The sequence below is a fragment of the Symsagittifera roscoffensis genome, chromosome 3 (genome assembly GCF_963678635.1).
Source record: "Symsagittifera roscoffensis chromosome 3, txSymRosc1.1, whole genome shotgun sequence".
In the NCBI taxonomy this organism is placed as follows: Eukaryota; Metazoa; Xenacoelomorpha; order Acoela; family Convolutidae; genus Symsagittifera; species Symsagittifera roscoffensis.
The window spans coordinates 64,471,911-64,484,277 of record NC_087064.1 but is presented as its reverse complement, the minus strand read 5'-3'; the positions used below and the strand labels follow the sequence as shown (position 1 = coordinate 64,484,277).

Genomic DNA, 12,367 nt, shown 5'->3' with positions numbered 1-12,367 from the left:
ATTTTGTCAATTATCTGCCTGCGCAATTGGAGTCAGTAGAACAATGACATCCACTTAATTTTTTGTCTTTCTCAAATCTAAATTGAATATTTGTAGCAAGATTTTGTCCTCCTTTATGTTTAGACAGAAAAAAAATCTGAATATTTCCATTTTCGAGCGTTTGATTTGCTTAAAGGAAATCTCTGAAAGTTAATTGTAGTCTGCAAAAAAAATTTGCATCAATCCCCCACCCCCAAAATATATCAGCTGAAAGCCGCGGACCTTTAAATACTGATTTTGTAGCACAGATAAAAACAGGTTGTGAAAAATTTGGTTCAACCTACCCGTACATAACCGGGGTGCGACAATTTGAATTGCGAAAGCAGATAGACCTGTTTTTATTTATTTTATTTTATTATTTATTTTATAATAATTAAAGTTTTGAACAAAAATTGTGTATAGCAGAATCTAAATAGCTGGTCGTCTTATTTAGCACGGCTTATCGAGTCCCACGCCCCCTAAAGCAAGGCAGTTGGGTTGTTGTACATTGCTAAATCAAATAAATTCAAACTGGTTACACAATTAAAATGGAAAATTGCTCTGTGAAGAATTGTCGCTTTTTCAAATACTACAAACTGTCATTTGTGACAAACTGTTGCTTGAGACGGTAGAATTCCTCATAGGCGACGTACCTATTGGGCGAAAATAAAAAACAGCCAATCATTTTTCAGTATTCCAAGATTTGGAACGAAAGCGAGAAAAAGTAAACATTTCTAGGAACTTAAAATTACAAATGGCCGAATATAAAAGCAGCAGAATTATGGAAAACTTTCAAATTATCACTGACCGCCGGTGATTTTTTTGACGTGTTTAATAAAAAAGAAGAAGCAAAATTTTGCTTCCTTCAATTCCTTTAAAGTGTGTTATTTCTCCAGAAAATACGTGATCTACTTTAAAGTCTTTACCAGCCGAAATATTCATTACCCAACAATATAGTTTGACTAGATGTGGTAAAAATATTCCGACAAATAAAATGAAGTTGGATGGCAGTTTATCTATAACAGAGTACCTGTGAAATTAAACGAACCTACAAAAAAAACTAAACCAAAATAAGTTTCTAAACACAAACTGGGACAAGAAATCAGTACCAAAAATAGCTTTGAAAAGTGGAATAATATTAACGTAAAGCTGAAAAAAATTAAATTTTAAATCGAATCTAAATTTGAACTTGAAAAGTTTTTGATAGAAATACACGAAAAAATCATATTGATAGATCCATCAGTTCTGTTCGAGATTATTTTTTACGAGATTATTTTTCTACTAAATAGTACTGTCACATTCATATTTACGCAAGCTGCACTTGTATTTTTACATGCCGGTGTAGTTAGAGATTTTCAATTTATATTAATAAATTCATTTTCTAGCAACATGTATATTTAACCAAGTGGTCATTTTGAGCATACCTATTTGTGAAAAAAAATTAGATGAGTAGCTATTGATTTATTTTAATAATTAACTTTTAATTTTTTGTTTTCCTTCCTTCGCCCACGAGTTTTTTGCCCATTTGGTTCTTTGCCCATAAAAATAGCCCCAGTTTGAGACAAATTGTCGCTTCAAGTTCTTATTTGCCAGTCCCTGAAACAAATTTTACGGGACGCTAAAGTGGTCAAGCTGATTAGGATCAACCATTAGCTTATCATGCACAGCTTAGATCAATGACGGATTGCTATAATTTAAGCGTTTTCAATTTGAGCTCTCACGCAGCCTTTTTAACAGATCTACCAAAAAATATCTTTGTTTTTGATGTTTTAGTAAATTGCAGTGGAAACTATTTGTCAAACATCTTATAACAAGTAACAACACATATTCAAATTGCAGTTGGTTAGAATCTTATTCAATATTCCGGGGTTTATTTGCATTTGATTCAGATACTTTTTACCCAATTATTTTTTCTCTAACTCTGAAAGAAAAAAATTAACAGAAATGTTTTAAGCAGAAGAAAAGACTGCTCGTACAAGGAGGAGGCGTTAAACATCCCGACAAAATTTCAAATTGACTTCATTCAATTTTTCCGAGTGTTTTCTCTTCAACCATTATGTAAAGTACAAGGAATGCGTTTAGCGAATTGTATATTTTTGATAAAACCAAATAGATTGCCTCAGTTGAAATTGGAACAATTTCTGAACAGAATTCAACATATATTTTATTTGCACATTAAGTATATCGAGTATATCGCACATTAAGTAGGCCTTATTTGTTCAAACTGGCAGTTTTTAAGCCCCTATAACTTCATGCGAACTATCACAGATGAAATATTTTTCAGTTTTGAGCTTAAGCATTCAATGTTTTCCGATGATACAGTGCTATGATTTAAACTATCCGGACAAAAAGAATAAAACTTGATTTTTCAATCACTTTTTTGCTCAAAATGGGTTAAAATTAGACAAAAAGCGACGAGAACAAAAGTTGCTCAGAATTTCATCAGAATTAATATGGTGCAATTTTTCTACAAAACTCTCAACCAAAACTTTACCCCAAAAATGGGTCATTTTGGTTTTTTCTTTCAATTATTCAAAAGTTATGCTGAAACTACTTTGTTAATTGATGAAGAATAAAAATCACAAGAAGCATCTTACACAGCCCAACAAAGTTCCAAAATGTTTAGGTCTCCAAAATTTTCAGTAAATTGTTTGAAATTTGTTTCTAAGCAAAGATTTTGGGTACTATGTAGTAAATAACACGTTTCTCGACTATCAAGCAAAAAATATTTTCTCTTATACAGGTTTTTAGAGATTTAACTCTTCTAGAACTTTGTGGGCTATATAAGAGGCTTCTTGTGATAAATATCCCTCACCAATTAACAAAGTTATTTCAGCGTAATTTTTGATTTTTTAAAAAAGTCAAAACGACCCATTCTTGGGTTAAAATTTCGGTTGAGAATTTCGTTTAAAAATGCATTTTAATTCTGGTGCAATCTAAGCAACTTTTGTTCTGTTCACTTTTTGTTTAATCTTAACCCAATTTGAGAAAAACGTGTTTGAAAGTTCAAGGTTTGTTCGTTTTGTCCGGTTAATTTTAATCAGCACTTTATAACAAAAATCCGTCAAAAATTGCAGCTTAAGTAGTCGATTTTTTGAAGAAAAACCCACATATATCAGTTGCGCACCTATTTTATCCTCTTCTCGCTAGTCGGAAGAAAAAAAATATACTTCAAGCTAAAAAAAATCTGTATGCAGACCAAATGATATGCTAGCTGGTCTGACTTTGTACAGTAACAATAAGTTGAACAATAACCCGGTCCTTGAGCGTACATCGACCAAGTGAACAAATTTAAGACACGCTCAAGTAAGATTACAGCCAAGTGAACTTATCCGCCTCATTTGAATTTGGGGAGGCGATTGTTTTCATATTCCAATATGTTTTGCCTAAAATCTATTCTTAAGAATTTGATTGCAAACTCTCACATTCAATAATTCTGAAATAAAAACATTCAAAATCATGCCCATATCAACATACAGGGGCGGATCTAGAATTTTTTCAAAAGGAGGGGATTTAAAAAAAAAATTCAAAAATTTTGTCGATCTTATTTTGTTTCTTAGATCGACCAAATTGATTTTGTGACCTCTCCCTGATCACTATAAATGAGACACCTGAAAACGGGCCTTGTTGGCTTAATGGTGTTCTCCCGAACGATTCTAATTTGTGTTTATAAATTTTTATAAATAACTTTGTAACTAGATATCGTTTGGAAACAATTTATTATTATTATTATTATAAAGACCCCACTTTGACCAAATTTTTTGCACCGCAGGCAAATTTTTGAAAAAACAGGCCAAAAAAGGCGTTTTTAGGCACTTTTTTTTGAAAGTTTTGACCAAAAAATGGCGTTTTTTTGGTCCGCGCTCCCCCCTCAAAATTAGTATATACTGACGCTAATGGAAAAATTTTAGGGTCCGTCGGCCAAAAGTGGATATCTGAAAATAGTGCAAAGGGGGACCTTTTGGGTCGGCAGGTGGTCGAATCCCTGAGAAAGCGGCGTCCAACCCAATCCCCCCCCTGAATCCGCTGGGGTGAATATAAATGACGTAAACGTAACGTTCGGCGCTTTTATACAACCTGCCCTTTTTTTGTTAGTTCACAATGTCACTGTTTTTTAATGACAAGTCACGCTGTATTCCTTATTTAAAAAAAATTGATTACAGAATTTTTCAGAAAAAAAACTTTGCTTTACATTTTTTTTCCGCTCAGAGAAGATAACCAAAATCTTTGAATTTGAAATCAGGCAATAAAAAAAATTCAAATAGTAACTGATACTCCATATTGAAGCTTTTTTTATGTCGAGATTCGAACACATTGAAAAAAGTTTTTTTTTGTGACCTTGCTTTTCGCCAAGCAATTGGCAATCATGAGTGTTTGTGATAACAAAGTTAAAGTAAGTTATAATAAGATATGAGTCATTATTCAGTTTTATGATTAGATATCTAAATTACTGCGGTTCGTGCTATTGATTTTTAAATTTTCTTCAAGTATATTGTTAAATATTTTTTTTTCTTTTTTTTTCAGGAAAAGGTCCAATTTATGCCAGTATAGATCCTATAGTATCTGCTTGTCCTCAAAGGTGTGGTGCCAAGACCTTCTGTGGACCTCGCATCGAGATCCCAACCCACATGATGTCCGATTGCATGGAACAGTACTTCGAGGACCAAATTCTAACCCTGGAACCTTACGACGAAAACCCGAACGAAGACCCTCAGCCGAGTGATGCCGACTTTGTGTTGTTCGTAGACGTAGTCAAAGACCCTTCGAGTCGTTTCGTAGTCTCGGAGAATGCCTTCTGTCAACTGGATTTGACAACTTATCGACCAATTGCGGGTTTTTTGAGCTTCAATGTTTTGGCGCTGGAGGAGGGGTCGATGAACTATGACATCATGCTCGCCCAGGTCAAACATAGTCTGTGTCACATGTTGGGCTTTTCTCTAAATATAATCGGGCTGAGCCCGACTGTAAATGGATTCTCCTATGAGAAGTGAGTACATTTTATCTGTCAGATCTGAATATCAGGTTTAATTATCGTTTGTCTAAGTATAACTTGTCTCAATATCAGATCTAAAAACGAATTCAAGAGTTTGCGTTTATAACAGTACTCTACGAAATATATTAGTTCCAAAAAAGTTGATTTGGTTTTTGTTGTCTTATCTTTTGAGAAAATCCGAGAATTGGAAGAGATTTGAATCGGCTTTTTTTCGACTTGATATTTTGAAACTTGCAACCAGGAGATTAATTTGGGCTCGTTGCTTAATTTATAGTAGTTTTTCAAGATAATCGGTAGAAATTGATGCACTTTTCAGGTACCCTGAGACGAACGAAGAACGTCTCCCGTGGGAAAGACTGAATACCAACCCTTACTTCTTCCTTCCTTCTAGCCAAATTTACAACTCAAAGATTGTAGACAACAAACGAGTCTACCAACTCACCACCCCCAAGCTTCTAGAAGTTTCTAGATCTTACTTCGGTTGTGACAAGATTCAGTTCATAGAACTTGAGGACCAGAACGACATAGACCCAAGAAACTTCAGAAACCAGAAGATTCCTGGAAACCAGAAGATTCCTGGAAACCACTGGGAGCAGAGATTCCTCCCCGAAGAAATCATGTCAATGAGTATATTTGACCAGACTTTGCCAACCAATTTCAAGCCTAAATTTTCAACTTTCACTATGGCGTTATTCGAAGATCTCGGTTGGTATGTTCCCAATTACGATCTAGCAGAACCAATGACATTTGGAAAAAACGCTGGATGCAAAATTTTGGAAGAGAAAAGTTGCCCTGAGTTAACCAAATTTTACCCAGAAAATTTCTGTTCCCCACAAGATTTTAAAAACAGAGTAAATTATAGGAAATGTACAGACAACAAAAGAGCACAAGTTCAATGTCAGTTGAGATTTTATGAATCAGATGTGGAACACAATTTTACCCGTTTTGGAAACGAGAAAGTAGCCGGAAGCTTTTACTCTGACTATTGCCCGATTCTAGGACCCAGCGAAGACATTTGTTCCTGGGCGGAACAGAACTATATCGATAAATTGGAAAAACAACCATTAGAAGTAAATATTCGGTGTGTTGAGTCTCCTGAAATCACTTCAGAATGCGAAGCTTTAAGAAACGACCACGAAGTTTTTTCACAAAAGATCAAAAGTTCTTGCGAGACGGTTTTGTGCTTTGGCAATTCGTATCAGATCCCAAGTTTGCAGGCGACTTGCGATCATGATAGGGAAACCGTTTTGATTGGCGGAAATTCCGACTGTCCTACGAGATATTTCACGTGTCCACCGTGTGAGCAGATGTGCTCGAATTGTTCTTTTGCAAAACAACTAGATATCACTTCCTCGTGCGTGTCTACTGCGAATGTAATTTTATTGTTTTTAATTGTGCATGCTTTCAACAAAGTTTTTATTTTATAATTCACCAACCGATGTTTTTGTACATTTCTTATTATTACTCAATTTGAAACAAATTTCGAAAATCTGATCAAAACTGAATGATTCGAGAACTCGCAACAGACCCGCACTGACAAAAATGGATTAGGATCGATTTTGATATGAAAAAGTACGTTGATTAAATTTAGATCGATTTTAGTATGAAAAAAGTACGATGATTAAATTTAGATCAATTTTAGTATGAAAAAAGTGCGAAGATTAAATAAAAAAGATGAAGATTGTTTAAAATCGATTTAAATTGATCTTAAATCCCAGCTAAAAAAATTGAGCCAAATCGATTTTAAATCAATTTAAATGCACTTTTTCAGTCTGAATTTGTTTTTATTTTTAAGAGGATTAAAACGGATTTAAATCGAGTTAAATCGATCTTTTTCATTCGAGATTTATCAGTTTCGAATTTTTATTGCATTTATTTATTGCCTATCATTTTTCATTTTACATCCATAGTGTATTGTAGCATAAAAAAGACCAAACGAAAAGACAAAAATATCGATAAAATTTTTCAATTTTCTTGATATTTTGAGTTCAAAAACTGATCTAGGCTCTTTTTCCTCCCCCCCCCCCCCACCTGCAATTTTTTCAATTTGAAATTACTGTTCACTTTGTCCGATTGTCATAAAAATTGACATGCAGACTGATTAGGCCATAACAAACATATTTAATCCTCATAATTAACCTTGTAAAACTACTCGTTAGACCATAAAATTCATGTTTGTGTGAGGTGGGGGGAAATGAAAAAGAGCCCTGATCTACAATGATCCTTTTCTTCATTCGTTTTATCCGAAGTTTTGCCCGAAATCTGATTTATCTTCAAATTTTTTCATGATTTAATTGCATATTTATGAGATCAAATTTTAGTTTTTTCTGACTTTTTTCTTGTTTGTTACATAGGATTTACAATAATTTTCTATAATTACATTGCCTATTTTCGAGCTTGAAATCTGATTTATGTGGATATTTTTATTGAATTTTATAACATATGGCACGAGTGTTTATATTTAAAAAATCGAGAATAAAAAATTCAACAATTTTTTAAAGAGTGTTTTTTTCGCTTTGTTAGCAAAAAAATTGATTTTAGTGGGTCTGAAAATCCATCAAAATCGATTTAAGTCGATTTTTTAGACATTTAATTCGATTTGAAATTTTCAAAAAGATCGATTTAAATCGATTTAAACTGGATTTAAGTGAGTTTCGGATGGATTTTCATGAGTCGGAAAATCCATCCAAATCGATTTAAATCGATTTTTTAGACACTTAAATCGATTTAAAATTTTCAAAAAAAATCGATTTAAATCGATTTAAAAATCATTTAATTTCGTAAAATGTACATTATTAACTGATTTGGATCGATTTAAAATCGATTTAAAATCAATTTAAATCGATCCGAAACCATTTTTGTCCGTGCGGGGAGTCATTTGAAAATAACGGACCATTTGGTCTAAAGACCTCTCAGGCTTCACTCGGGGTGATGGCGTGTTGGTGACCTGCGGAAGTGCCGATAGGTCAGATTGCCGAAATTATCAAGCTACCCGCGTCCTGGTTCTTGGGTTTTTTGTCTCAATTAATCAGAAGTCATAAAATCTACCGCGAGTTGCGACCAGTTTGACAGTTTAATCACATGAGCCAAATTATCAGTCAAATTAACTTAATCAGGGGTCGCTGAATCAAAAACTTTTTCAACATTCAAATAATTCAGCCGGTAAGTCGAATTCCCATTAAAAGAAAGTCAAACTTAGTTAAGGAGATGAAATGGAATCCAACTAACTCGGATTTCGATCAATGAAACCAAGGAAAAGTTTTTCCATTCAGTTTCTTTCAAAAATTTCTTTTCACATTTTTGATCTTTTATTGCAAAAACGAGTTAAGTGCTCGACTTTTCCGATCCCCTTAATAGACCAAACCTTGTCAAATGCTGCAGGCGAATTTTTTTTCGTCCCATGTCTCTTAATAACGTAATGTGCCTTCGTAAAATTGCCAAAAAAAACGACACAGGTTCCACCTGCAAATCATCCGTCGTCTCAAGGCGAGAAGAGGTCACCCTATTTCATCTTCACCGACTATGGAAAAGAGGTTACTACAGCCGACAAAGATTTACAGGGGATTTTTTTAAAACAGAGAACCACAAACTTTCGAATCAGTTGCTTCGAATAACAAGGAATTTCAAACCTTCTAGCAGCTCTTCATTCCGCAAAATTAGGGGTAACGCTTTCTAAAAACAATCAACGATGCTTTGTTTCATAGTAATTGCAACAAAAAATTGAGAATTCGAAGCTTGGTCTATCTTCTTCATATATGGAGCTGAAGCCATGCTGAGCTCACGCCGTGCGACAACAAAGCCCTGCGTTAACGCGCCCCTGATAGCAAGTTATCTTCTGCTAGGACGACCATCGAATAGTTAGTATCCAGGATTCTCTTATGTTAAATCAGAAAACACCCAAGGAAGCTACCCAAGGTTATATGTTGAGATCTGAGTTACTAGAATTTACAGCATCAATCTTTTATCAACTTTACAGCAGTTGGACACGTCGATGCCTAGGATGATTCGCGCTCGCCTACTTCAAGTCTAAAGTTTATTCAATTTATGAACTGCATAAAATCAAAGTTCAGACTATCTTTGCCAAAGTTCAGTTGATGCAGTCTTCGCAGACACAAAAAATGCGTCCCCGATTAGCGCAAACGAAAAAAGGTTATCTGCGAACAGTGACTTCCCGGGTTGACAAAAAACGCTTACCATACCATTTCATATTATGAAAAAAATGCTTATCATACCATTTCATAATATGAAAAAAATGCTTATCATACCATTTCATATTATGGAAAAAAAATGCTTATCATACCATTTCATATTATGAAAAAAATGCTTATCATACCATTTCATATTATGAAAAAAATGCTTATCATACTACTTCATAGACAAAAAAATACTATAAAAATAGCATGATAAGCATAATATATTATGATAGGCATTTTTTCCAAACTATGAAATTTTATGACCAGCAATTTATCATAAATGAAAATACCAAAAATATTTGTTTTGAAATTTTGTGTTTTCATCCGAAACACTAACCTGGACTTTTTGTTATAGGAAAACCCAGAGTGTAACTGGCAGTTAACACGCAGATAAACTGCATTTGGTGATTTTTGCCAGCTACGTTAATTTTAACATTTTCATATGGCATTATCTACCAAAAAAAAACTTTTTGTATATAGCTAGATAATTTTTTGTTTGAAAATTTTGGTAGTTGATGAGAAAAAAAGGCCTTTCTTTACAAATTGAATTTTATCTTAACAAATGAAATAAAAAATTAATCGTGTTCACAAAAAAAAACACTTTTTGTGACTTTTGGATTTTTTGGTGAAAAACTCATCCTGGACTACCTTATAAACACAAAAAGTCAAATTTTGCATGTAAGTTTGCAACCAAAAAAGGGATAAAAAAATTTTCACCTCAAATTTGTGTTTTTGCTTATGAAAAAATGCATATCATATTTTTTCATTTATGAAAATTAAATGATAAGCTTTTTTTGACCAAAATTAAAATCATGTTTTTGAGGGTCAAAATGCATTTTTTCAATAAATTTTTTTAAAAACTCATTTAAATTCATTCAGGAACTTTGTTAAATGAATTTTGAAGATTTTGTTTTTTCTATAGCAAAATGCTTATCATACAATTTTCATATATGAAAATATTAGGATATTTGAAATAATAGGATATTTGAAACTATTAGGAATTTTAACAGAACGAATGCTATGCCAAGCTTTGGGCCCAACTTAAATTTGAAACCGATTTTGCCAACATTGGGGGCCCAAACGTTTACCCCAAAAACATCACTAAATACACCGGAAAATTGTGCTCGTTGACCGGCTACCGTTTACCCCTTTAACAACCCGTCAAGTAACAGCGTATTTATGTGACATAAGCGTTCAGGGAAAGAGTGGCAAAATTTGTTAAACTGCACAAACGAATTAACATAAATACTGCGCTCTGAGACAACAACTGAAAGGTTTTCATAAGGTCAAATGAAGGAAGACGAAAGCACCACCAACTAGCGCAATAATTTTTAAGGACCGTAACTATTTCTTTCAGGTTTTATCATTCAGTTTCAATTGGATTAATAATCAAAGCATGATTCAAAGTCAAATGCATTAAACTATCTCAATAATCGAAATATCAAACAATTGCAACCGGTTACTGTGCAAATAGCACAAAAGGTTGCGACCAATTTCTTACGAACAATATTTTTTCAAAAATCGACAATATTTAAAAAAAAATCAAAAAAAATCACACAGTAACAAAATTTTTTTTTCAAGTTTGGAAGTTTTGGTTCCTATAAAGGCGACAAAAACACAAATTTAAGAAGATTAAACCCTTGTTATATTGTGTTGGGCTATATTAGAGGTTTCCTTTGATAGAATTAGTGAACCAGTAGTTTTGGCGTAAGCTTTGATTGACTTAAAAACCAAGTATGATTCGTTCTAGGATAAAAATTTGCGTTCAAAATTCAAAGCAAGTTTTGAGCCCAACATTTGTTGTCAACGTTCCACTCAATTTGAGAAACGCATTTTAAATTTCAGTTTTTGTTTGTTTTGTCAGAGTTGCAGGATTTGTAGTTAAAGGATTTCCTAATGTCATTATTGAAAGTATTCGTAACACCAGGCCATTGAAGATTGATTTACTGGGACTCGCTTGTATAATAAAAAATATCACAAGTTTGCAGGATTTTTTTCACAAAGCACCCGAGCCAATTTTTTTAAACTGCACAAATCTGTATTATCGTAAAGCCCCCGTGAAATCCCGGTGGGCAGAAAGTGCTTGTCTCTAATTGGTATTTTTGCCCGTTTTGTTTCTCCAGAACACAATCGACTTTAAACTGCCAATTTTTAACTGAAATATTATTTCACCTGTGGTCAGTTACCGAAAAACTTGAAAATAAATGGGTTGAGACTTTCTTTGTCTTTCTCACCTGTGACTTAGTTTACACTCAGGTTTAACGAGTTAAAAATTTTTTGTCATATGAAAAACAGTGCTCATATTTAAGCAAAAAGTTCACAATAAAGTTTGAAAAACACACATTTTGCTCTACCAATTTTTGTGCTATGATGGGCTTTATTTCTAAAAAATAATTTACTTGGACTTTTCGCTGCTACCTGGACAGCAAACGGTTCTTCATAATACTCATTGTTTGGTTCAAACGACGTATATTATGTGGTTATTGAATCATATGCGAATTCGTTACTTATTCCAACCCTTAAAAATGGGTAGGAACTTCGTCTCGTGCTGTGTTTTAGATTTTTCGCTCCGTGCAAAAGCAGCTACCATTAAACATGTATTCAAATGACTTGATTTATCATAATAAAAACTTTTCTGTTGTGATTCAAGGGACATCAAAAAAGGTCCTATGATAGGCTTATAGTTTTCTTATTCTCATATTTCAAGTAAGCCTCAAAACTTTTTTTGATGATAAACTTATTTTCTGGATGTTTATTCTAACGATTTTTTCAGAACTTTTAATGCAAGAATTAAAAGTTTTCTGTATTTGTAATTTTTCGTTTCGTTTTTCGACAAAAATTTGGTCGCTTACACCATCTATTATAACTTTTTGAAAAAATGAACTAATTCAGTTTAGTTTTTTTTGTGATCAAAACATTTTATGCTAGTTGCACAGCAATCGGCCATCCTTTTTTTTCGCTATACCTTTTTTGCTTTCTCTCAACACCAAAAATATCAGTAAGCCCTTTGTAAAAATTAAGGCCATTAATTGCTTTGAGGTTTCTAAAATTTTAATTTTCCACAAAAAATTATTTTCAGCAGCTAATTACATAGCTTAGCATTTTATAAACAACAAACTTGAGCTGAACATCAGAAAATTTATCTAAATATTTCTTCTTTTAA

General features: G+C 33.2%; 1 protein-coding gene across 9 annotated transcripts in view; it reads left to right on the top strand.

The window, feature by feature from the left end:
- Positions 1–6,445, top strand: part of LOC134842368 (leishmanolysin-like peptidase) — a 35,905-nt gene extending 29,460 nt beyond the window's left edge. For all 9 annotated transcript variants that reach the window (XM_063858673.1, XM_063858671.1, XM_063858672.1 and 6 more), the window contains 2 exons: positions 4,543–5,005; positions 5,328–6,445. In XM_063858673.1, coding sequence (XP_063714743.1) covers positions 4,543–5,005; positions 5,328–6,438 — 1,574 coding nt within the window. In that variant the 3' untranslated portion in view covers positions 6,439–6,445. The remainder of the gene's footprint in view (positions 1–4,542; positions 5,006–5,327) is intronic.
- The last annotated feature ends 5,922 nt before the right edge of the window (positions 6,446–12,367 follow it).